The sequence below is a fragment of the Pelodiscus sinensis genome, chromosome 1, assembly GCF_049634645.1.
Source record: "Pelodiscus sinensis isolate JC-2024 chromosome 1, ASM4963464v1, whole genome shotgun sequence".
In the NCBI taxonomy this organism is placed as follows: domain Eukaryota; kingdom Metazoa; phylum Chordata; order Testudines; family Trionychidae; genus Pelodiscus; species Pelodiscus sinensis.
Window position 1 is genome coordinate 41,004,096 of NC_134711.1, and position 26,846 is coordinate 41,030,941.

The 26,846-nt window shown below is 43.0% G+C and overlaps 1 protein-coding gene across 2 annotated transcripts in view; it reads left to right on the forward strand.

The window, feature by feature from the left end:
• SLC13A1 (solute carrier family 13 member 1) overlaps positions 1-26,846 on the forward strand; it is a 101,901-nt gene that overhangs the window by 43,474 nt on the left and 31,581 nt on the right. Inside the window, exons 3-9 of one of the 2 annotated variants that reach the window (XM_006122583.3) lie at positions 3,010-3,143; positions 17,202-17,330; positions 19,403-19,539; positions 24,681-24,868; positions 25,278-25,335; positions 25,423-25,471; positions 26,340-26,500. In XM_006122583.3, the coding sequence (XP_006122645.2) occupies positions 3,045-3,143; positions 17,202-17,330; positions 19,403-19,539; positions 24,681-24,868; positions 25,278-25,335; positions 25,423-25,471; positions 26,340-26,500 (821 nt within the window). In that variant the 5' untranslated portion in view covers positions 3,010-3,044. The remainder of the gene's footprint in view (positions 1-3,009; positions 3,144-17,201; positions 17,331-19,402; positions 19,540-24,680; positions 24,869-25,277; positions 25,336-25,422; positions 25,472-26,339; positions 26,501-26,846) is intronic. The other variant, XM_075928698.1, reaches the window with a different exon arrangement.

Here is a 26,846-nt window from a genome sequence, read left to right on the forward strand (position 1 = left end):
TACGTTTTTCTCTGTCCCAAGAGGCTAGTCACTTACCCCCAGATCACTTGCAAATCCAGATCTATAAGACAATGTTGGCAGTCAATGCTGTAGTAAACTAACGAGAAGATTATTAGCTAAGAAAAAGAAAGGAGAGTTATTGAGAAGTTAAAGCTAGTAAAATATATGTGCATGTGAGTCACGGCTTATAATTCCAAAAGGTAGCACAGATGTAACCAAATGTCAAGTTGCCCAAAAGTCTCTTGGGACTATCCACAATAACATGGAAATCTCAGTCTTCTCTCTTCAGTTATTCTGCCATTAGAATCCAAACAGTCCAGAGATAAAGGATCTTTCATTGACTCTATCTTAATATTTTCTCATGGAAGACAAGCTGACATGGGTTCTACCCAGATGGGCTTTGAATGCAGAATGCACTTTGAGTTTCTGAGCTCACATCATCACCACAATGGCCATTTGCCTAGGACGTAGCACTTTTTCAGATCAAATCCTTCATTAGTATTTCCCACGGTTTCTTTAATGACTCAGTTATTTAGTTATGGGGCTATATACACTGTAGATGTTTACTATTACATTATGAAAGGAAAGATAAGTAAAAAAACTTATATAATATCCCATTAATTGTATGAAGTTTAAACACCCAAAAGACAAATGGCTTTGTTAATACACAGGTGATTTGACCTGACTATACTCTGACATGACCTAGTCAGCCAGCTTCGCTGAAGCTATAAAATGTATTGTAATTAATATCTCACAGAGCTTCCACTTTGCTTCCAGCTGCAAGATTTTAAAGGGCAAAATGTTTTGTTAATGAACTATCCTACAAGAATGTTGTTCTGGAATATATTGGATGCAAGCCATGTTTTTTACAGTCAGAGATAGAGGTCATAGCTAAGCATAAAGTGTAAGTGGTTTCTCCCACTGTATGGAGAAGTGGATCACAGGGTCACAGGAGGTAAATGGGGCTTCATGTGATTTCTGAGCTGGTTCTTCAAAAGCTGCCAATGCAGTCCCCTATGCTGCTATCTCTTTCCCAGCTGCTCTTGAATGTCCATGGAGACACTGAAGTCCTAGAACAGCTGGAAGAAAAAATGGACAATTACAATTCACTAATAGCGCTAAGAAAATCAAACTAAAGAGATCATAGAAACCTATATGAACTAAATGTTTTTAGCCACTCATCTGCCAAGACCTAACCCTGCTCCAGATTCTTAAATCACATTTTATGAAAATCCTATAGAGTTGTTTTTTTCTGATAGTTCTTCAAGTTGGTTTTTATTTTTATTTGTTTAATTTTATTGTTTTGCACTCTAATGGTGTTCTTCATAATGGAATTTTGCTGGAGTGAGAAGCAGAGGAGGGGGAAGGATAAGAAAAAAGGAAAATAAAAAAAGCATGGGTTTAAAGTGCACCAGATTGCATTCCCCTCGTATGCATATATGTCCATACATATTAAATCCTGCAGCTGGTCAGAGAGTCAGTTCTGACGTCGTATTGCTTGTGAGTTCAGAAAGGCTTAAATACATGGACAGGAAGGTGGATAATACTGTCTGCACTCCAATGGCTAAATTAGGAAATGGCTTGGCCTTTTTCCAATGTCTATTGCTTCTGTCCCTTCCACTGCTATTCAGGCTATGTCTACGCTACAAAGAAAAGTCAGAAAAAGATACTCAAATTGCCAACTGCAATTTGGGTATCTTTTTCTACTTTTCTTCTGAAAGAGGCTTTTCCAACATTTGGCCCATGGGGGCCAAATGTCACCAAAAAACCCTCTTTCAGAGCATCCCTTCTTCCTCGTCAAATGAGGTTTACAGGGATGCCAACAAAACACGTCCGCTTTTTTGACTTTTTTTTTTCAGAAAAGTGGATGCATTCCTTGAATGCGGCAGAGCTTTTCTGGGATACCAAAGATACCCTGGAAAAGCTCTGTAGTCTAGACATAACCTCTGAGAACTCACACCTCAACAAGGCATAGCACAATCCCATTTCCTCTTTACATCACCCCTCATTTGGCAGGAGGCACCAATTGTAGCAGTGAAGCAGGAGACATCCTGGCTCTGCTACAAGCTTGCTGTGCAGCCTCAAGTGAGTCCCTCTAGCTCTCTGTTTCCTCCCCTGTAAAAGGGAGATAATGATATTTACCTTTCTTGGTGCTCTGAGGATGAAAAGTGCTATTTAAGGGCTGAGGATTATTAAATTCCAGCTGCCAATCACTCTGTGCAGCAAGTCAAGAACATGAAAATGGATTGGTGGCAGTGGGAGCTGGCAAAGCTTTTCTGAATGGAGTGCTTTTCTCACAGGATGTACGAGGCCATGGGATGTTAGAGTCACACTCCATTCAACTTTGCATTTTCTATGCATTTATTCTCAATCATGTCTTTCAAAAATGCCAGCGGATGTCATGCTCATGCCAATGAAGTCTGTGTTTTTCACTAACAGTAAAACTGTATTGGAAGTGCCTTTGCTAGATAAAGAATTTTCATCTGCCAGATCACATGTTGTCTGTGGTTCTTGTTAGTTCTTGGGCTCCCTTTAAAACAGAGTAGGCTTGAGCTTAACATAAATAAAGAGTCAAGCGCAGAGATATAACCTGTCCTTGGGCCTGAACTTACAATGGGCCAAGTGTCTCCTATAAGAATGTGGGGGGAAGGGAGGGTGTCATCAGTTCCTCTCAGATCAGTGCTTTCTCAATAGTTCGCATGATCTCATGCACTAAGCCCTATTTCAGTTACAACAATATATTGCTGGGGGAGGGAGGGAGGAGAAGAAAGTAATGGGAAGACTACCGCACTTCAAATGCAGGGCACCTTTCAAGGCCCGGGGTTTACTGGTGAACACCAGTCTTATCTTATCTTCCTACTGTTAGTAAGGACACTAAAACAATAAAAAGTAAGATTTATTTTTAACTCAGTTTGACTAATCAGTCTGTTGCAAAGGCTAAAGGTGATAGTTTAGAGAAATATTAATCAGAGTCAACTATTTATGGGCCATCTGATTTTTTGTTGGTAGTTTCTACCAGAAAACTAAGCCACCAGTTCTCAGCAATGAAGATTTTCAGTCAGCTTTGGGTCTACCGAAGGTTCCTATTGATTCTCTTCACTCCACTGCTTTTACTTCCATTGCCTCTCATCATTCAAACCAAAGTAAGTCAAGTGGTATTAGAGGCAATTGTTATATGCCTGTATGCTATGTGAGCTTTCCACAGCCTTTCAAAATGGCTAGATTCTCAACTATGTTTGTGTCAGGGATTATTTTCATCACACTGCAGTGTTTTCACAGCAAAGTGACAATAATTTGTGATACTGTATACAGCTGTTTTTTCTGCTTAAGCTGAGATGGCTAAGAGATTTTTCACTAACTATAGGAATTGGACTCCAAATCACATTACCTGATCTGAAAATCCCATACTGATTGTTGGTTTTTAAATTTTGAACACAATAAAGTACCTCAATCTATTTGTAGTGTACTACAGTAGAGAGGAACTAAAAAGGGAACAATATGGGGGGTTGCCCTTTATTTTGTCCCTTCAAGATGTACAAAGACAATTTTTGTGTTGTATTTTTAAGAGCAAGGTTTGGCTTGCTTTTTACCATAGAAGTCTCTTTGGAAGACTGGAGATCTGGAACAAGGTATTTCTGCATCTCTTATTTGAAAAGAATGAACTTGCAAAAAATTGTTTCAGTCATCTGTCTCAAAATGTTATGTTCTTATCTGAGCTATTCTGCAAAATCAGTAGAAGACCATGCTCCCCCATCCTTCCTTACTGCACTCATAACAGACCTTCCCCTAAGCCTCTGTTCCTGGAGCCCATAACCAAGACCAAGTGCTCCAGCTCCTCTTGACAGATTTGGCTAACTCATATTTGAGAAGAAATTGGTCTTAAACCTACACAGGCTAGGCATGTCTTTCTATAAAACTGATATAGTCCTTATATTTGTCCATTGCTATAGTTACTTAAAACCTTTTCCTTTCAGCTAGGATCTTTTCCCTTGCCCCACACTTAATCTCAAATGTCTCTGCTTGAATCTCACATATGACATTTGCAGCAAATATTTTTAAAGGGGAAAAAACGCTTTGTGTAATCTAATAGCAAAAGCCCAATTCACACTTTAAAAAATCTTAATTGTTGCACATAAGATCAATACTTTAAATTAAAATCCTTGCATTTACTGAGCATGTAGGACCAAACTGAATTTGTCTTTGTGGAAAATAGTAACATGGTTATTACTGACAAAATGTGGCCATTCTTGTGTATTGTGTTAGAAGTCAATAATAATGTTCCTGAAAAGAGTTTTCCCTGAGTGGTAAAGTGAGCTGAATTTTATGGATGTACTAAATGTACTCTTAATCATCTTAATCTTAATCGTAAAGCGGGACTGTATTGATTTGAATTGTCTCTTGTCCTCCATCAAAGCAACATATTCTAGGGAAGAAAGTATATATTTTGAGGTTAAAAAACCTGAGACACTGCTTTAAAAATGAAAGAGTCAGGGACAGATAATTGTAAATATGGAGCCAATTTCTCTGTCTGTATAAACTGGCCTACATCCAGTTATTTCAGTGGAGGAGCATCCATTTGCACCAGAAGAGAACTTTGACCATGACCCAAACCACTTTAAACTAATAAAATGGGTATTACATTGGGTTAAATTAAGAATCGCTGTTTGAATATGTCAGAATTAAACATGAGATTATGGCTAGCCCTGTGCAGAGGCATGAGCAATAGAAGGAACCCGAAACCCTCTGTGCTTTGGCTCACCATACCAGAGGCCAGTGGCACTGTGTCTGGAGAATGCAGAGCGTGCGTGCAGGTGCGGAGCATTGCCAGCCAGTAGCTCTGGAGCTACATGTTCTAGAGATAAGGCAGCAGCTGAATGCAAGGATTCCTTCACATAAAGAATTTATAGTTTTAGCATCCCTGCTATAAAAAGTACCCCAGTTCCTTCAATGTTGCTATCACGGAGAGACAAGGAGGGGGCAGGGTGGAAGGTGTGTCCATATTCCCTCTACACCATCCAGTTGAGCTGGCCAGTTGCCATGGGAACTTAAAGCACCTAATGGTCATTGGAAAGACAGCAATTTTTTAGCAACTGCTTTTTAAAAAAAAAAATTAATTCACCACCTTTCAGCTAATCTTCACTGCAAGAGCTGAGATTTATATTAAAGAAAACATCTAATTGTTGTGTCATCATTGCTAACTATAATTGGCATCCTTCCTGACAGTCTGTGTGAGGTAGCCAAAGTCTGTAAGAACATGCACAGTCAGCCAGCTATGACTCCGGGTTAGGAGGGCTCCAGGTTAGGAATGGAGTACACTGGTAGGGCAATGTGATGAAGCTTGCTGCTGGCTATGCTAGATGTTTTTGGTGGGTTAAAAAGAGGGCTTCTAGCAACAGGATCAACAATCTAGGATACTTTTATTTGTAGGTTTTGTTTATGGCATAAGCTTCCCTTTTCTCCCAAGATGAGGAGCTTGTGAGGAGGAGGTGGGAGGTTAAAAATTTCAAGAAATAAAGTGGATACATGAGTACATGCATCTCATTACCTAATCAATTTCTTTTATTTAAAATCTCTGTGACTGAGAGTAGTATAATATGGCTACAGCACAGAGAACTGATTCTCATGAACTTTTTTTTTTAAGTTTCCTATAAGAAGGCTTCTCTGTAAAGTATTTGGAAAGCAAATATATGAATATTGTTCAAAAGGGTAATTGAGATCTATGGCTGCAATAGTTTTACCATAACTCAAAAAAGCTCTATAAAAAGAACACTTTTAAGATAGCGAAATCATGCACTAAGGTTTTAGAAAATGGAGGGATTTAATGGGGCCCGCTCCTGTGTATTTGATTCTGATATAGATTTTACATGCTCACATTATTATTTCCATAGGTGCCCCCTTCAGTCAATAGATGGTGCTCACTAGGGGCGCATAACTTATTTCAAGTCAACTATGAAATAGCTTATTTCAAAATTTGGCTCTGTCTACACAGCACTTATTTCAAAATAAATTGTTATTCCAAAACATTCCTTAGTCCTTGTGGAATGATGTTTACAGGGATGTCAGAATAGTGAGCCTGTTATATTTTGAATGGGCTTACTCAGAAGATGCTTTGGGATTGCTCAAAAGATGCGGAATAGCTATTTTGGGTTACAGCTGGTATCCCGAGATAGCGCTGCAGTGTAGACGTAGCCTAGAAGAGCAGGCTTCAAGGGTTTGCTTTCTTCGTATTGTTCAAGGCCTTATTTACTCCATGCAAACCTTGCTCTGAAAACAGTTTATTACTTTCCCCATGAACTTTTTTGTGGTATTCATCATTGTGGGATCTGAGCACTTCCATAAATACTAATTAATTCTTTTTCACAGCACCATGCTCAGAACTTACGCAAATTATACCCCGGATCCCAAGCCAGACTCCTGCAAATGAGGAACACTCAGTTAGGCTGTGTCTAGACTGGCAAGTTTTTTCGCAAAATCATCTGCTTTTGTGGAAAAACTTCCCAGCTGTCTACACTGGCCACTTGAATTTCCGGAAAAGCACTGACGATTTCATGTAAGATCATCAGTGCTTTTCCAGAAATACTATGCTGCTCCCATTCGGGCAAAAGTCTTTTTCCGAAACACTTTTGCGCAAAAGGGCCAGTGTAGACAGCACAGTACTGTTTTCCGCAAAAAAGCCCCGATCGCGAAAATGGCGATCGGGGCTTTTTTGAGGAAAACCGCGTCTAGATTGGCCACGGATGCTTTTCCGCAAAAAGTGCTTTTGCGGAAAAGCATCCTGCCAATCTAGACGTGCTTTTCCGAAAATGCTTTTAATGGAAAACTTTTCCGTTAAAAGCATTTTTGGAAAATCATGCCAGTGTAGACATAACCTTAGGGTATGTCTACACTACAGCACTAATTCGAACTAACTTAATTTGAATTAGTTAATTCGAAATAAGCTAATTCGAATTAGTTCATCTAGACCTAAAAACTAATTCGAATTAGCGTTTTGCTAATTCGAAATAGCATTTCCACATTGAGTGGACCCTGAACCGAAGTTAAGGCTGGCCGGAACCAGTGTCAGCAGGACATCAGGTTAGGGTTAGGATGTGGAGATGCTGCTTCAGTCTAGCCGAGGGCTGTGCTTAAAGGAACCCGACTCCCACCCCGGACAGACAGTTCTCAGGGTTCCCCGCTTGCTTGTCTAACTCGATGAGGGACAGCAAAGCAGTCCTGTCTTGGAGTGCCCTGAGTGCCCACACTCGGCACATCACAGCACTCAGCCATCGGTCCGGCAGCACTTGCCACAGGCTGCCATCTGGGGGGGCAACTCAGGGAGCTGTCAGGATCCAGGAGGCCCTGCAGGAGAGCTTCCACCCTGAGGAGCCTGCAGAGCCACCCCGGTCCTCCCCATCAGGGACTCATGCCCCATTCCTCCCTCACCTCCTTCCACTTACCCCTCCCTAGCCCCCCTTCCTGATGTAAAAAATAAAGGACACGTGTTCAAAAATATAAACTCTCTTTATTTAACAAAACTGGGGGGGAGGGGATTAACCTCTGGAGAGACTGGGAAAAAGAGGTGGGAGAGGGGACGAGAGAGGGAGGAAGAGGGGAGGTGGAAACCAGGGAGAAGGGAGTTGGAAGGGGGAAGCCAGGGGAAGAAGGAGGAGGGGAAGTATAAAACTATGGTACACCATATCTTCAGTACTGTGTACAGATGTGTTCTCCTCACCTCAAAAAAGATATTTTGGCCTTGGAAAGGGTTCAGAAAAGGGCAACTAAAATGATTAGGGGTTTGGAAAAGGTCCCATATGAAGAGAGGCTAAAGAGGCTGGGACTTTTCAGCTTAGAAAAGAGGAGACAGAAGGGGGACAGGATAGAGGTCTATAAAATCATGAGTGGTGTGGAGAGGGTGATTAAAGAAAAGTTCTTCATTAGTTCCCATAATAGAAGGACTAGAGGACACCAAATGAAATGAATGGACAGCAGGTTTAAAACTAATAAGCGAAAGTTATTCTTCACAAAGCAAATAGTCAACCTGTGGAACTCCTTGCCACAGGAGGCTGTGAAGGCTAGAACTAGAACAGAGTTTAAAGAGAAGTTAGATAAATTCATGGAGGTTGGGTCCATGGAGTGCTATTAGCCAGGGGATAGAAATGGTGTCCCTGGCCTCTGTTTGTGAAAGGCTGAAGATGGATGGCTCGAGACAAATTGCTTGATCATTGTCTTCAGTCCATCCCCTCCGGGGTACCTGGTGTTGGCCGCTGTTGGCAGACAGGTTACTGGGCTAGATGGGCCTTTGGTCTGACCCAGTACGGCCGTTCTTAGTACGGCTGTTCTAAGCTCAGGGCTCAGGGTTGGGGGTCTCACTGGACCAGCTTGATTTTCAGACAAACCAGCTCCTGGGTTCGCATGTGGCCTTTGGTGGCCAGGCTGGCAGCTATCCTGCCCTAGACAGCCACATTCCTGTGCCTAGTGCAGAGGTCATGGACATTGGAGTCCTCCCCCCAAACCTCAATGAAGTCCATGATCTCCACACTAGACCAGGCGGTCGCCCGCCTCTTGCAGCCCCGGCCCGGTTCCTGGGAGCCGCCAGCCTGGTCCTGGGAAGAGGCTGAGGGCTGGGTGGCAGGAGGTGGCTGGCTCATGCTGTGCCAGGTGCAGAGTCTGCTGGCTGGGTACTGGCAGGCTTGCAACTGGCACAAGCACTGTAGCCACTTTAAGGGCTCCAGGGCTGGGAGGGAGGTAGAAGAGTTTCCCTGGTTTGGCCCAGAGTGGCCACCAGGGCGACCTGGGAAGGGCTAGCCTCCAACTAATTCGAATTAAGTGGCTACACTGCCCTTAATTCAAACTACTTAATTCGAACTAGGCATTACTCCTCGTAGAATGAGGTTTACCTAGTTTGAATTAAGCGCTCCGCTAATTTGATTGAAATTCAAACTAGCGGTTTGTATGTATAGCCCCTATTAAAGTTAATTAGAACTAACGTCTGTTAGTTTGAATTAACTGTGTAGTGTAGACATACCCTTAGTGATCAGTTGTGACAAGTATTCTTTAAATCACATTCCCAGCATCATATGTGAATTCTGTGCTTGAAGAAGGGATAGACTCCAGTTCTCCAGGGTGGATTACACTGCCTTGACCATGAGGCATCATTTTTCATTCTGCAATCCCTGCCTCATTCACTGCACGCCTTCTGCTACCAGTCAATCAGAGGTCCTGCACCAGGCTCTCCACAGGGGAGGCAAACGGGACAACTGCCCCAGGGCCTGGCCATTCAAAAGGTTTTGGTGTTACTGGCTGCTGCCACAGCTACTGCAGAAGTGGTGACGTATGGAGAACCTGGGCCCTTTTAAATCGGCACTGGAGTGCAGTGTGGCACACTCCAGGTGGCTTTGACGGATACTTAGGGGGTGCTGTGGTGCAGTATGTGCTGTGGACTATGCTGTGGGCCGGCTGGGCTGGCTGCTCTTAGCCCCGTCCCTTCCAACTGAGACCTTACTCCTGGGAGTGTGGAGCCAAGACCTCCCCACACCTTTCGCAGGGGTCTGGCAAGGCTGTCGGCCCCACAGTCCCACACCATACTGACATGATTTACAACTGTTCTGTCCTGTATACTAAATGAGACAGAGGTCCTAAGGAAACCGATGTGATCCTGTAATGTATATGTAATTAAAATGTATAGGTAATTAAAATGTAATTAATGCATATACATGAGGGCAAGACAAACTAATGTTGCATGGGTGACCTTAACTTTGGCGTTTTTTAACTTCTTGAATACTTGCACTTTGCATCTTTAATAATGTTCTTTTACTGTAGTGTTTTGTGTGTGATTTCCTAGGTTTCTAAAAAAGCAAACTGAACCCCGCCCCTAGAAATTCTGTCATATGGAATTATGTTGACATCCACATGGGTTGTTAATAGTGTTGGAACCTTTAGCTCCACCACACAGACTTCTCACACTTGAACTGACAGAGCAAGAAAAGGTTACTAGAACTTTTTAATATGGGCAAAACAATGCATTTTTGCCATCCTTATTCTTCTGAACAGCTAAACTGCCTTGGCTATAATTAGAAAAAAAAATTAACTTAGCAGGAAAAATGTCAGTGCTTAAACTTTGGTAAAGTAATAAGCGACTGAGCACAAAGTCTTATAACAGAAAATGTTGCACAACCTTAATAAAGAGCAATGATACTAGCCCTACTATAGTAAACAGACTTGTCTATAGTTCATTTCTAAGCAATGTACAAGTTCTTATAAAAAATAGTGGCTTCCACACTGGAACATGGTGGTGTAAGCAGGGGCTGAACTGCTGCTTGCTGTCAGCCAGCTGAAAGGAGGGGTGGGTGTGCCCACTACAGTTGTTTAGCTCTACAAGGTTGTTAACTGTTAACTGTTGACATGTAAATACTGCTCAGGAGAGAATCCAAGGTGTGGCTATGTAAATCCCATTCAGCCAGGGCTGATGGAGGGTCAGTGTTGGAATGGAATGTGGAGAATTGTATATAATTTGGGACTGTTGTGGGGGTCACTAATCATGCTACCCCTAAATGTGGGAACTGTCAAACATGCCACCAGTGCTTGCAGGAGAGACACCACCATCATGGTAAGAGGTCTCGGAAGAACAAGCCTCCCCCCTTCCAGAGTTGAGAGAACAGAGCTGGGGGAAAGGGTTAAAGGACTTGAGTCAGCCTGCTTCACACCTACCAGGTGTGAGCTATAAGACTGGCCCAGCCTGCACCTTTCCCCCTTTGTTTTAAGGACAGACCTAAAGCAGACTCACTGAGGAGTCTTTTTGTTTGCTAGTCCAGTGAAAGCTGGATTTATTTGAGAGCTGAAATCACTGGTTTGGCTGAGAGCCAGACCTACTGCAACCAGTAGAGTGGCAGCAGGCGAGGAGCGGCGACTAGCGGCGTGGCGTGGCGTGGCGGCAGGTGAAGAGCAGCCATCAGCGGCGTGGCGTGGAGCGGCGGCAGGCGAGGAGCGGCCATTAGCGGCGTGGCATGGAGCGGCGGCAGGCGAGGAGCGGCGACCAGTGGCGTGGCGTGGAGCGGCAGCAGGCGAGAAGTGGCGACAGGTGCCCAGCGGAGCGTCCAGAGGTGTGGGACGAGACAGCTGGTGAAGCGTAGCGGAGTTTTTGTATAAGGTGCCCCCTATCTATCTCCCCACCCCCATTTCTACCCAGGTTGGGAGGTGAAACCCTGCGGGTGAACTTTGGGACTCTGGGTGGCACAGAGACTTGTGGGGACAGAGACTTTTGGGGAGTCGGTGGACTTCGGGCGAATCTTGGCTGGGGTGGGGGCTCATGTTTGGGTTATGAACTCTGTTTGTGGTGTTTTCCCCAAGCTAATGCCGTATGAATTCTTCCTCTGTTTCATTAAATGTTCTTTTCCTACACTCAGACTCAGTGCTTGCGAGTGGGGAAGCATTGCCTCTCAGAGGCACCTAGGGGTGCGTGAATTTCCCAGATCACTGGGTGGGGGCTCGAGCCGGTTCTTTGTGAGATTGACCCCAAGATATTGAACCCAGCCCTGGTTCCTGCCAGGCCTACCCGGCAGAAGGGCTACAGTGGCATAATGAATTTTGGAAGGCGGCCAGAATTCTCCAGAATTAGCCAATATATACTTTTCTCAGGAGCCAGAGAATAATATAGTTGTGCAGCCACATACATTGATGTATATTTGTCCTTCTTTTGAACTGATCATGTAAGTGTTCTCCAGAATCTATAGTTTTTAAAAATGGTTCTATACCCCATGACTATGAAAAACCACCTTCAGAATATTAAATTAACTTATGTTAAATTAATGAACAGAAGAATTTGTATTGTTTTACTTAAAATACCTCTCTATAGGTGTGACCTGCCCCATTCATGTCATATCTTGAAATGTGACCGTAAACATGGAATCTCAACTGAGCAGGTATACTGTAAAAGTAGGTTCTGGCCCCTATGCTACTTAACATTTTTATCAGTGAACTGGAAGAAAACATAAAATCATCACTGATAAAGTTGGCAGATCACATAAAAATTGGGGAAGTGGCACACAGGGTCATCTGGATCACTTAGTAAAAGTGGCCACAAATTAATATGCATTTAAATAATGCCACATGCAAATGTTTACATCTAGGAACAGAGAATGTTGGCTGCACTTAAAAGATGGGGGATTCTATCCTGGGAAGCTGTGACTCTGCAAAAGATTTGGGGGTTGTGGTGGATAATAAGTTGAACTTGAGCATCCAGTGCAACACAATGGCCAAAGGGATTAATGAAGTCCTTGGATGCATGATTAATGGAATCTCACTTAAATGTAGAGAGATATTTTACCTCTATATTTGGTACTGGCGCAACTACTGATGGAATACTGTGTTCAGTTTTGGTGCCCACAATTCAAGAAGGATGTGGATAATAGGCGAGAGTTCAGAAAAGAGCCATGAGACTGATTTAAGTAGGGGTGGGCAACCCGTTCCAGACGAAGAGCCACAATAGCTGTGAAGAGCCGGGGCAAAGTTGTTGAGCAAAATAACCCAAAAAACAAACAAAAAAAAAACCAAATCGTGCTGGGGGAAATAGGTGCTGGTACACCATCCCAGGACATGGCTGCTTTTTTTTGTTTACAACTTTTCACTGGGTCTTCACTGCCTTGCCCTCTCTTTTGGGGGGGGGGGGCTCAACAGCTTTTCCCCAACTCTTCACTCTGTCTCCCCTGCTATTGTTACTCACAAAAAAAAGCACTGGGAAGGGTTGAGAGGTGCAAGCTCTCGGAGGAAATTTGGGTGCAGGAGGAAGTAGAGAAGAGGATGCTGGCTCAGGGAGGGGGCTCCAGGCTGGAGAGTGTTGGGGTCAGGTGGAGGGTTGGGATGCTGAGCAAGCCGCAGGCTTGTGGCTGTGAGGGTGCAGGAGTTTGGGCTAGGGTACATGAGGGGCTCAGGGCAGGGAGGATGGGAATATGGGCTCAGGACACATGATGGTGCAGGAGTGTTGTGGCAGAAGACTGGGGCTGTGGAGGTGCAGGAGTTTGGGGCTGTGAGAGGCTCAGGACAGGGGGTTCCAGTGTATGATAGGCTCACGTTTGCAGTCTGTGGAGTGCAGGAGTGTTATGATACTTCAGCCAGATGGGGGCTTGGCCCCAATTGGGGGCTTGTTGGCCAGGCTTCATTTTGAAATAAAATATTATGTGAAACACAAAATGTTTCAGCGTTGTCTTTATTTATGAGAATGGCGGGAACCTGTTTTGAGGTCACTGATCCACAGAAAAGTCAGTCGGGGCCACACAAGTGAGATGCAAAAAAACAAAAAAAAAGCTCCTCCAAAAACCCCCAGGCCTCACTAATGTGGCCCCAACTGTGCTGGTGGGGGCAGCAGACAGGGTGCTGGAGCAGGGTACTCATGGGAGTGGGGTGTGGCCAGGGGAAGGGGACAGAGACAGCTGGGGCCAGTACCTGGGAATCCTGAGTCTCAGAAAGCATGCAGGCTGCTCTTCCCCTCCCCTAAACAGCTGGTGCGCTTCCTGAAATGCCCGGTCTGTCACTTCGCCGGGGACTTCCTTCCCCCCTGCTACCTGCCTGTGCAGGGTGTGTGTGTATGTAGGAGCTGCAGGACTGTATACCAGCTCCAACTTCTCAGGATGGTTGGAGCCCTGGGACCCTTATATCACCACTGGACTGCTCCAGGTGGCTCTCAGGGCAACTAACGGCTGTGGGCAACCAATGCTGTGCGCTCTGGGTAGTGCTGAGGGCTGGTTGCCCTAGCCATGCCCTTCTCCATGACGCTTCACCCCTTCCGAGAGCATTCGCCTCCCCCCCTTTCCCAGGAGCTTGGCTTCCCTGCACTCACTTATCTTGCTGAATCAGGATTTTAAAGAGCAGATGCATCCCCTCCCCAGGATCAACTACAAAAAACCAAACCTTCCCACATCTCCGTGAGTGTCAGAAGCCCCAACTATCACTTCTCTAGCTATCAAAACCCAGATTCCCACCTGCACTTGTGATATGCTTTCATGCACTTCTTCCATGCAAAACTCTGCAGGATGCAGATAGGTGCTAGACTGTACCTTCAGCCAATTATTGTTACCCCATAGTGCTTGGCATAACTTTACAGGATGTTAATTCTCAACTTTTTCTTTTTTGACTGCTAATAAACTAAAAAGCAAACTGTACTTGTGTGCAGGACTGAAGTTCTGAGTACATGCCAAGTCCCAGCACTTGCTGAACATATGAGCAATTTAGGGCAAAATCCTGCCCTTATTTGCAGGAACTGAGCACTGTGAGGAAGCAGAGCACTGTTGATCATAATACATCCAATGCAGAGCTACCCTACAGTTTGCAGACAAGATGGCTCAGTGTGGACTATCATTTCCCCCGTTTTGCTGCTGCCATCCTGTAGGCATCCTGGTTTCTCTATCTCACTCAAGTGAGTTCTCTGGAGTTTCACTTGGTACTACTTATGTAAGCCAAGGGCAATTAGCCTGATGTGCGTGAGTTGTTAAGCTTGCTGTTCAATTGTTAGAATTATGCTATAAGCTCTTTAAGGCAGGGACTGTGCCTTTACTATATCAGTACAGCACATGTACATTGCTGGCACTGGTGTAGATTATAGTTATAAAAGAGGAGTGTACTGCTATATCTGAAAGTATTTGCAAGGTGAAAATACTGACCTAGTCTTATATCCAAGTATCAGGCCAAGTCTAGACATAGGCATGTAGACTCTGAGTCGGACTGTCATTTTCAGTAAGGTCCTTTTCCACCACTATGTAAAAAGAATCTGAAGAAGGGAGTAAATATAACAATAACATTTGTGTAGCAGTGGCAGACCGTCTGACAGTCCTGGGTTCTGCAGGACTACCCTGCTTTGACCACTCAAACTCTCTGTCCTGGTTGAACCAGAACCTTTTCCACTAGCAGACCCAAATGGGAGGGAATGGAGCAATTTGCTCTGGGACTGCCCATTAAAAATGACCTCCAAGCCCAGTGGCATTGTGACCTGGTGCACAGGGAGCAGCACCACTCCAGTTTGGCTCAGCTGACCTTCCATCTCTGTCTATGGTGAAGTGGATAGGCCAAATCGGCGTGGCACTGTTTCCTGCTTTAGCCCCTTGAAATGTTGAGAGGTGTGTAATAGTGAAAAGGTGCACTCCTCCATTGTTTTAGAGCATAGAATAAGAAGAAACTCCCAGCTCTGAAGAGTTTTCAGTCTAAGCCTCAATAAATACAATTTTTATCCACTTTAAGGCCCCTTTGTACTTCCTGTGTAGTGAAAAGGGGCCTACATGTAAACAAGAATCAGGTCTCCTGAGTTCAGTGATTGAAAAAGTTACCATGTCAAATAAAATGCTGATCTGACATGACCCATGTCTTCAAGTTCAGGTCAGGTTACCTACATGTTAATATAAATAAATATCATACAAGGATAACATATCAAGCTCCCAAGGTGACCTACAAATACAGTGAAAGGCAGGGATCTTTTTTTTTTTTTTTAAACTGAAAATAAATGTGTGAAGTCATTTCAGGTCAGTAAATTCTGAGGCTTGAATGGCTCCTGGTATGCCAGTTCCACGTTGGCAGAATAATTACAGTGGATAAGGGTTTTTCTGGTACTTCTTTTTGGCACTGATCTGATCTCAGTAGAAAATATGATAGCTCGTAAATGTCTAGTTCAGAGGTCACTGAGTCTCCATGGAGAACTCCCATTATAGGATTACACAACCAAAAAAGAAAAAAAATCATTCACTGTCTCCTTCAGAAATATTCGCAGAGGGGTAGCTGTGTTAGTCTTTAAAACTTAAAAAAAATATGCAGATGGTATCACAAGCTTTCGTGGGAACAACCCACTTCTTCAGATGAATGGATTTGAACCAGCTTTCCTCATGTAAAAAGATCCATATCCTATCATTTCTCCCCAAAGACACATCTTTTAGTATTAGCCTCTGTGCATACATATGCCATTTTCTTTTCCTGACCTTGCATGGTAAGAAAGCTTATATCGTCCTGTTTTCAAGGGCAGAAATGTAAGTGAGTGCTATGTGAAATATGACTAAAGGAACTGCAAATGAAACAAAATGCATTTGGTTTCAGTGCATACTTAAAGCAGGTTTGGCCAAAGTCCAATTTTGGTAATTTTATTCTACTAATCCCAATTCCTTCTACAACTTCAATAGCTTATGTTGGCTATGTCTAGACTGGCCAGTTTTTCCAGAAAATCAGCCACTTTTCCGGAAAAACTTGCCAACTGTCTTCACCGTCCGCTTGAATTTCTGCAAAAGCACTGACTTCCTACTGTAAGAAATCAGTGCTTTTTGCGGAAATACTATGCTGCTCCCGTTCGGGCAAAAGTCCCTTTTGCGCAAAACTTTTGTGCAAAAGGGCCAGTGTAGACAGCTGAGATTTGTTTTGCGCAAAAAAGCCCCGATCGTGAAAATGGCGATCGGGGCTTTTTTGTGCAAAAGCGTGTCTAGATTGGCCACGGATGCTTTTGCGGAAAAGCGTCCGTGCCAATTTAGACGCTCTTTTCCGCAAATGCTTTTAACAGAAAACTTTTCCGTTAAAAGCATTTGCGGAAAATCATGCCAGTGTAGACGTAGCCGTTGTGTTTGCTTCATTTCTTGCCTTAAAGTGTTCTCCTGTGTATGCTTTGGAGCCCAAGTAGTGGCCACATTTCAGAAGTGAAGGTAAAGTGACTCAGTATTTTGAATGAAAGACATGTTAAAACTGCAAGACATAAGGATGACTGTATGAAAGCAGACTAGATGAAATCCTTGCCCCCATGTATGTCAATAGCAAAATCTCATTATCTTGAGCAGAGCAAGGATTTTACTCACTGCCAGCATGGGAGTGCTCTAGGCAAAGATCAAAAGGGTATTTTTAGTTGCTGGGGGTATGATTCATTTTAATTCTTGGGTGAAAGGAGGTTCCTGACATAACCTCCTTGTTTAATTGTAGTTTCAAAATATCTCATGAAGTGTCTGGAACAAATGGTAGGCATGTCTCTTTAATGATGTGTGTTTATAAATAGGGAAAAATAAACAAAATAATAAATGCATAGAATATTATTATTTCATCATGGTGCTTCTGATGGTAATATTAAGTACAGTTAAGCTTTGGGCCCCAGTGAAGTCAGTGGGAGTCCTCCTGTTGATTTCAGTGGGCTTTAGATTGGTCCCCTCTACCATTGTAGGGTTGTGTATTAGATGAAGGCAATCTTGTTTTTAATGATGTCTTGTGTATTCTAGGAAGCAGAATGTGCATACACGCTGTTCGTAGTTGCGATCTTTTGGCTCACAGAAGCTCTGCCGCTGGGTGTTTCGGCTTTACTTCCTGCCTTAATGTTCCCAATGTTTGGTATTATGGCATCCAAGGAGGTAACCTTCCTTTTCTTCCCTATCTTTTTATACTGCCCATATTATATACCATAAGCTATGGAATCCACAAGAATGGTGTAATGCTGCAGTTTCATCTCTTGTCTCTTACTATGTGTTTCTCTAGCACCTATCACAATGGGGCACCAAGCTCAGTACTACTTGCATGCTCAAAGAGAAGTACGTGGCTTAAGTGTTTTTCTGGACCAAGTTCTATTCAGCTGGTCCCACCTCAGGCTCAAACCTGCAGAAGAAGCCAGCACGAATTATTGTTCAGCACAAAGTTGTCTCATCTGTGGAAGACGCATTTATCTCCCTTTGCAAAGTGCTCTGAGATTAATAGATGAAAAAATGCTGTGGGCGTGCAAAGTGTTATTGTTGCACTACAATACATCTGAACTATAACAGACTAAAGGCCCAATAACATCTACCTTGATATTGATGGGAACTGATAGCAGTTGATCTCAAACCAGAAAAACATTTAAACACGTGAATAGTCTTGAGCTCGAGGCATCATTGTGATAGGCGCTGTAGGAACATGTCCTAAATCAGTGGCGGGCAACCTGCGGCCCAAGGGCAGCATGCAGCCCTTTGGGGTTATGTGTGTGGCCCACGAGACATTTTGTTTACTGTTGCCAGGGCCGCATTATAACTTTCCTGGGCCCTAGGCACTTTTGCCTTTGTGGGCCCCTTCCTCCATAAAAAAAATATTAAAAATTATTTTTGATATAACTTTAAATACTTCAACATTTTATTTTTTTTCTGATTTAGGCAAAATTTAATAGATTTTCATGGGCCCTAAAAGTTTAATTTTTTTCTGATGTGAGAAAAAAATTAAAACGTTTTCTTCTACCCTAAAAGTTCATTTTTTTCTTCTGATTTTAAAAGCAATTAAAACATTTTCGTGGGCCCCTAAAAGTATTGTGGGCCCTAGGCACTGTGCCTACTGTGCCTAATGGATAAGTCGGCCCTGACTGTTGTCCACATGCAGAGTTGCCAGATTCTGCTGCTTCCCCTCCACGTTGTTCTTTTCCTATCAGAATTACTAAAATGGCACACACTTAAAGCAAGGGCACGTGAAGTGAGGTGAGTGCTGATTGCAAGCAACATTGACTGTGAGAGCCATCCAATCAATTGCTGCTATGGTTCAATTAGCACACCCCACAAATTCTAGGTACGCAAGCACAATTAGCACAACTATCCTGTCCCAGGATAATATCTTGGTTATGCCAGTCTTGCAGCCACTGAGAGGAAAGAAGGCCACTCATGCAGCCCATTCACTAGTCTGGGTTGCTCATTGCTACTTAAATCCTTACATCTCAGAGTATCTCCCTTGGAGAGGTCACCGGATGGATTAAAGAATAAATGGACTATTGTAGCAGGCTTTCACCTTTAGTTTAGGTCAGAGCTACTCAACATGCAGCCCGCAACCTGTTTGTTTGTGGCCCACGGTGCAGTTTGGTTTACGCAGGGATTAATACACAGTCCATGGGTGGGATCCTTTGAACATGGCCTTCCCTGGGAACACTCTCCATAATGACAAGTCAGTATAATGGTCTTCTGTTGAGATGCGTTTTAGTAGTTAATTTCTTGGACTGTCATTGCTCATTAAAAGTGCTGTCATGTGAATGGAAATTGGGTAAATATTGCATGTTATTAATATCGGCAGAACAGACTTAAATGGGGCCTGTGTGTTGTGTAGTCTTGCCTCAATCTTTGTATTCATGACCATCAGTGTGAAATAATCTATTTGCATATATATTTGCATGTACATGCAACCACACTTAAGTTGCGGCCCGTGGTATGTGCTGTGAGTATCATTGTGGCCCACAGGGCTTCCAAAGTTGAGTAGCCCTGGCTTAGGTCATCATATGTGAAGTGTGTTTGATGATCTGGTTCACACAGATTTAAGCAATAGCACTGACCTAATTAAAACCAAGTTGGACCTTCCCAGCACATATTATAGTGCATGCCCTAAACTTATGTCAGTTGAGGCTGATCGTTTTTAATTTACTCTTATTAAAAATGATAGATAAAAAGCATCCGTTTTGTTAACAAATTGCTTTTGATTTCAGGTGGCATCGTCTTATTTCAAAGATTTTCATTTGCTATTAATTGGAGTAATTTGTTTGGCCACATCAATAGAAAAATGGAATTTGCACAAGAGAATTGCTCTGAAAATGGTGATGATGGTGGGTGTGAACCCTGCATGGTATGTATTAAATACTACAATGGAATATGGTAATTCTCCAGGGAAACTTGGTACTGCAGAAATAATTGCCTACAGAGGAGGGGAATTGTTTTGTTCCTTAGTGGAAAGCAGCACCTTTTACTGCTGAAATAAAATGAAAATGTGTGAAATGCTTTGAGTGTACTATAATGGTTAAAACATTATTCTTTTGCTGAAACTCTAATTATAGGAATAGTCAGGATAAGAATGAATCCTATTTCTAATGCTTTTGATATTCACAATAACAGTGTAATATTTGGAACAACTATATGATGAATTTGTGAATTCATTTAAGGATGACATTTCTTAATGATTGATTGTAAAGATCACAACTGAAGAGTCATGTCACATGCATATTATAGTAATTTGTATTTCAAAAGTATTTGCCGTGTTCTGGGCACTTTCAAAATATACTGTAAAGCAGTCTTCTCCCCCAATAGTTCACAGTTTAAGGTAAAGAGGACAATAGGAAGGGTGGAGGAAAAACCATACTTCACAAAAATAAAATTGAGAGCCTCCTTTATGTACTATTAGACTCTGCTTTGTCATAATCTGGGAAGACAGCAACTACCCAAAAGGATTGAAATTCTCCAACTCATGAGACTATATCTGCCCTACTGAACTGCTACAGTTATGTCATTGAAATGTCTCCTGTCAGCTTCTCTATGCAATAGGAGATAGCTCTTCTGCCAGCATAATTAAACCAGCCCCAATAAGTGGCGGTAAGCAACATTGACAGGAAATGCTTTCTCGGCGATATAGCACTGTCCACACTGGCATTTTGGTCAGTGTAACTTTTGTCAGTCATGGGGTTGGTTTTTTCACATCCCTCCCTAACAAAAGTTTGGCTGACAAAAGTGCCAATATAGCCATAACCTCCGCATGATAAGATGATGCAGTGAAGGAACTGAAGATACTCAACACACATTCATCTCTTGATAATGAGCCAGAGACATTTTATGAAGTGAAAACCCTACTCTTGTCTTCTGAATAAGAGGCTCTGGGTGAAGTAGAGGCCTCCATCAGCATCCTAGTAAGTGTGGATAGGAAATGTGCTTTGTCAGTCTGGCTCCCTAGAACATGAGATTCTTAGAGCCAACTATAAGAAACAGCCATTAAAAGCAAGATGTTAAAAGGCCAGACAAAAATAAATCAGATATTAGAGGTGGAAAATGCCTATTACAGCATCTAATTTTTTCTTCTGGTAGTGCAGAATTATTCCTATTCTCCAAAGCTTTGGCTGTCCTAGTTTTCAATAATTTATCTAATGTGCCTTCCACCGCTTCCTCTGATAACTGCTCTCTTCCCTGACAGGCTTCACTATTAAAAAAAAATATTCCTACTATTTTGCATTTTACTGACTATTTTGCATTGTATTGTGTTCAATTTAATCCCATTACTTTTAACTGTCTTCTTTGAGGCCTCTAAACAATTCCATTCCTGCCTCAGCATTCAGATATTTGTACCTACCTGTTGAATCTCCCCATCTTATTGGTTAGCCAAGCTTTGCACATTAGCTATTTTAATCTTTTGTAATCACCCACACCCATGAGTCCTTTAATTTGGGGTGAAATCTATTATTGAATGTTGTGCTGAGGATTGTGCTGGGTAGCTGCCTGTTCAGTTATGGAGAGAGGAATCCTGCCCTCAAGCCACAGAGTGGAAGTAGAGCCCTTCCACAGGCAATAACGAAGCTATGAGGATTGCAGCAGTTCTGCCCTGCCTCCTCCCCATTGCTAAATCACAACCTCCTTAGGAGGAGGTTCTGAGTAGTAGAGGTTCTTCAAGCCTCACCCTCATCCCCATCTAGCTCATGCCTAATTCTCAAATCCTCACTGCAAACTGCTACACAAGGACATTCTCTATATACTGAGCTCCCTACTCCTCTAGGCAGCAGCCCTGCCCTGGCATGTACAAACCACAGCAGTTCCTGTGGGAGACTATAAAGCCACACAGTTGGAAGCTGGGTTTGCCATATTTTGTTCTTTCCTAAACCCCCTCCTGTTTTGTATTGTGTATTTTACTTCTCAAATACATTATTTTGGATGCAATGTCACCAGTAAAATACCGAGAGCCCTACAACCTTGATAGTTTGAGATGTAACCACTACGTTGTATACAGCCCCAAATCATATGATCAACCAGTCTATCTGTGTTTTATATGATCAGTTGTCACATCTGTGCATTATCTTACCTGGAGTTCAGGTTACAACTGTGCCTTGACCTCAGCACAGAGAAGGGGTGAAATCCTGGTCTCATTTAAGTTGATGGTAGCTGACATTGACTTCAGTGGAGCCAGGATTTCACTCAAGAATTTGACAGACTGGACTGACGGTAGGCTCCATCCTCAGGTCTAGCCAAGTTACACTGTTTTGATTTTCTTTGGCAGCCAGAAAAGCTCCTGAGGGCCATGAGCAACTTAGCATGGCATATCTTAGAACAGCCTGAAGGCTGCTCTAAATTATCCTAGTGACTGAACCACAGCCTTGTTGGCCCCAAGACCAGTATGTAACAAAGAGATGGTATAAAGCAACCTTTGCTTTGCTATCAACCACACTATACAGGTTGGATCACCCTGGTCTGACACCCTCAGGGCCTGACCAGTCCCCAAAAAGGGAATTTTCCAGACTAGGGGAGGTCAGGCCTCAGGGTTCTCCAAGGCATATGCTGGCCTCCAGGTTGGGTTCCCCTTTTGACCGCCAGTCCTGCTGCCGACCCCGGATACTTGGCTCAGCTGCCGCTGGACAGGCTTTGCTCCTGGCCTCCAGCGTGCTGGTCAGGCTCCCTGCCTGGGCTGCCGGTGGGGCTCTTAGCCGTTTGCCCCATGGGCTACTGGCCTGCTCATTCTGGCCACTGGCTCTCTGGGTTGCTTGCCTGCCAGTCTGGTTCCACTCCCAGTCTCTGCAACTCTGCCACTGGGACTCTCTGGTCAGGGGCTTTCTGGTCCAACAATATCCATGATCCAGGACCACAGATGTTGTTGGACCAGAGAGTCCCAGACAGAAAGATTCAACCTGTATTTCACTTGCAGTTGAGGATGGTAACCCAAAGGGATAAATTTGGTGACTAAAGCAAACAGGATTCTCTTGTTGTTGTTGTTTGCAAAAGGAGATTAGCTTTATTGTTAGCCATCAGCCACCATTTCACAGAAAGGGTATGTCTACATTAGCCCCCTAGTTCAAACTAGGGAGGCTAATGAGGGTGACTGAAATTGCACATGAAGCACGGGATTTAAATATCCCACGCTTCATTGGCATGTTCCCGGGCGGTCGCCATTTTGGAAATTGACTACCCAGAAGAACTGCCTGTGTCTACACGTGGCAGAGAAGGGTGATTCTGAAATAAACCCCTTACCTGAGGTTTTAACTTGAGGTTTAACTGGTAATTCGAAGTAAGGGGTTTATTTCGGAATCACCCTTCTCTGCTGCGTGTAGTTCTTCTGGGCTAGTCAATTTCCAAAATGGTGAACTCCCGGGAACACGCTAATGAAGCGCAGGATATTTAAATCCCGTGCTTGCTTTGCAATTTCGGTCACCCTCACTAGCTTCCCTAGTTCGAATGAAGGGGCTAGTGTAGACATACCCAAAGTATCATTTGAGATACTAATAGAGTAGGAAAAATTGAGGTTGCATAGGTTAGGACATGTCCTATCTAATCTAAAGACCTATCAGGACCATGAGTGTCATTCCAGTGTTTTAGAACAGACTATAAATTAGCAAGTTCTACAGAAAAGCCAGTAAAACTCTGTATTATCAGTGCTATTAAAAATGGGCAGAGATACCGACCGAGAGAGCATCTACCTGCCCAGGGCCTGAATTTATCTCAATGACTTTTTTGTAGTTCTATTTTTAAATGAAAATGATGTTGTTAGTCATTCAGGAGAGAAATGCCATTGAAGTCATTTTAACTTTTTTAAAATACTCATATTATTTTTATATTTAATATAGAAACCTCCTTCTCCTGAGTTCAGTAATCCTTTTAATTTAGGTCACACTTTTCATCCAAGAAAGATCCACAATGCTTTGCAACCTTTACTAACTGATGGCACAAAATTATATTCATTCATTTCAGTTTACCCACTGTTGAACTGCTGGTGCCTCTTACCATGAAACATGTCCACCGTTAAACTGGACTCAATAATATGCAACCAGTTAAGACAGGAAGTAAAGCAGGCTCTATTAATTTAAAATTATGAACAAAATGTAGGTAAACTCTTGATAAATTCCCAATTAAATTTTGTTCATGATGCTGTGTTTAACACATCTGCTGCTACAGAAAGTGACATAAGGCACCAGTTTCTGATTTACTTTCAGTGGCGGTAAAAGAGTAACTCCAATGAAGTCAACAGTTACATCTGTGTAAAACCACTGTAAGTGACATCAGTGCCAAAACAAGCTTCAGTAACAGTGGATGTGATCTGTCTTTATCTTTCCTTTGAACGACAGCATGTATTGCAAGTGAAGTGACCCTTAATCCCATCTAGGAACATGGGATCAGAGCTGATGGTACATGTCCATATATACACTGCTCTCAGAAGTGTGACTGCAGCCTACGGAGACATCTTCAAGCTAGCTTGGATCTATTTAGCTCAAGCAGAAATAGCAGTGATGCCACAGCCCCACTGGCTAGCAGCTTTGTACATATGTAGGGTCCCAGGAAGAATTACACAGTCCAGGCTGCCTCCAGGCTGCCACAGCATCTAGATGTCTACCTAGAGGACCCCTGTTCTGAGTACTAACCACATCCAACCTTTCTTAGGCAGCTCATAAAATATGACAAAATAATAGACTGAGGTGGTACAGCCCTTAAAGGTTCCATTTCAGCTTGTAGCAGTCTGATGGGTCATGATATCCTGAATCATGTATTGTACAACTCAATGAGGACACCAGAAGTAAATAACATTGCTCTTGTTTCAATTCTATATTTAATCTGTACACAATGTCACAGATTTGTGTGAATAACTTTTCTTTTATATATTAAAAAATTACAATCGAATTAACAGCCCATAACACTGGTGTTTACAGTCCCGTCTTTATACTGAAAATGTTTTCCTTTTATATTAAATTGGATGCTGATTGCAGAGATTAATAGAACAGTAGTAGACTGAAGGGTTTTTCATTTCAGGCTTACACTGGGTTTCATGGTTAGCTGTGGCTTCTTGTCTATGTGGCTTAGCAATACCTCTTCGGCTGCTATGGTGATGCCAATTGTAGAGGCTGTAGCTCAGCAGATCATGGGTGCTGAAGCAGAAGTTGATGCCTTAGAGATGAATTATGCATCTGGAGCCGCCAATGAGGCATTGGAACTTGATGGTATGCATAGACAGGGGGGTGACAGACTTGCTGGGTCGGTGAGCAAGGGGAGGGATGGCTCCGTGCTCCTGTAAGGGGCGAGGCCTTGGCAGAAGGGGAGGAGCTGGAGGTTGCCTCCTGCTCACCACTGTGCTGACCCTACACAGCCCTCAGAGCTGCCTGGGGCATGTCACGCAACACTTTGACAACAATTTAAAGGACCTGTGGATTCAGCTGCCACCACTTCTGTGGAAGTGGTGTCAGCTGGGAGCATCGGGTCCTTTTGATTTCCCAGGTCCCGGGGCAACTGCCTCCTTTGCTCCCTGTCAGTGAGCCTGTGCATACAATTTTGATACTCATCTGCCCTCATTCTCAGTTGGCAATGACTAGCTAAATTGAAGCATTTTATCTTTCCACTAATATTTTACAGAAAGTATTAGTGAATCTGAAGCTAGTGAGTGGAAAGAAAAAACAAAAGACGCTAATGGGTAAACATTATGGATTTCATCATTCAGATTTTAATAATTTGTTTAAGCAAAATAGTTCTTTTATTACACTAAGGATTTGTTTTCCAGATCCAGCAGTGATGAAGGTCACACTGTCTGCAAGATTGAAAAAGAAAAGGTATTTAAGATATGAATATTTTGAGGAAAAAAATCTTACAATTAGTACACGTTAACGTAATTTTAACCTACACATTTAATTTAGTTGATTTTTATATTTAGTTGATTTTTATATGTACATATAGATAGCGAGAGAGAGATGACATGCAGTTTTTATTATTGTTACTTCATTTATTTGAATGTACATTGTACTTGGTTCTATGTAACATTGTCACTATCTAACATTGTCACTATTTCAAATGCTGACAAATCAGTTCAGAGATATATATGATCTTGGATTAGGGTACAAACTAGAGCCCCACCCCTGCAAATGTCCATATATTGCTTAACATTGCACACTTGGGTAGTCCCATTGACTTCAGTCTAATTACTCCCACACATAAAGATAAGCACATATGCCACCCTTGCTTCTGCACTTCTGCCTTCAGAGCTGGGCATGCAGAGAGTGACAGCTTCTGACTGAAGGCCCAGCTTTTCAGGCAGCAGCGCAGAAGTAAGAGTATCACTACCATAACCTCCCCTACAAAAATCTTGCAAACCCTTCCCCCATTCCTTTGTGGGTAAGGACCCCTACAATTACAATACCACAAAATTTCAGATTTAAATAGCTGAAATCATGACATTTATCATTTTTAAAATCTGATGACTGTGAAACTGACCTAAATAGACTGTGGTTAGGGCCCTAACCAAAGTCCTAGACACCAGCATATACAGCATATGAAATACTCCTAGCAGATAAAACAGTATTATATAATGCTGGGAAATCCTGAAAGCTGATTGCTTCTTAAAGGCACTGGTTTTTATAGAGAGTTTATAATATCAGATGAACCCTTCTTATACATTAATCAATATGTATTCTTATTGAGCAGAATCTGCCCCCAGCTGAGACTGGAAGGAGATACAGAAACCAGAAAGACCACATGATGTGCAAAGTGATGTGTTTGTGCATTGCTTATTCTTCTACCATTGGAGGGCTGACTACAATCACCGGAACATCAACAAATTTGATTTTTGCTGAGCAGTTCAATACGTAAGAAGACATATCAAGTTATTTCCATACCTGTTACCCAGAAGCAGGGCCGGATTAAGGGGGAGGAGGGGGCTAGTCGGGTCGCTAACCTATGGGGGGGCGCTTGATGGCAGCTGTAAGGTGTGCAGTGCGCCGGGGGGGTGCATGCACCATACACCCAGGGGCAGAGCTGCGCATGCATCACGCACCCGCTGCCCAGGGCACAGGAATGGCTTGAGCCGGCCCTGCCCGGAAGTCAAAATCCTCCTTTTTGTACTCTTAACTGGTTCCCCCCAAGTGTGTTATAGTCTGAAGCTTTATATGTACTATGAATTGGCAATGCCTGGCATTATACATTATACTTATT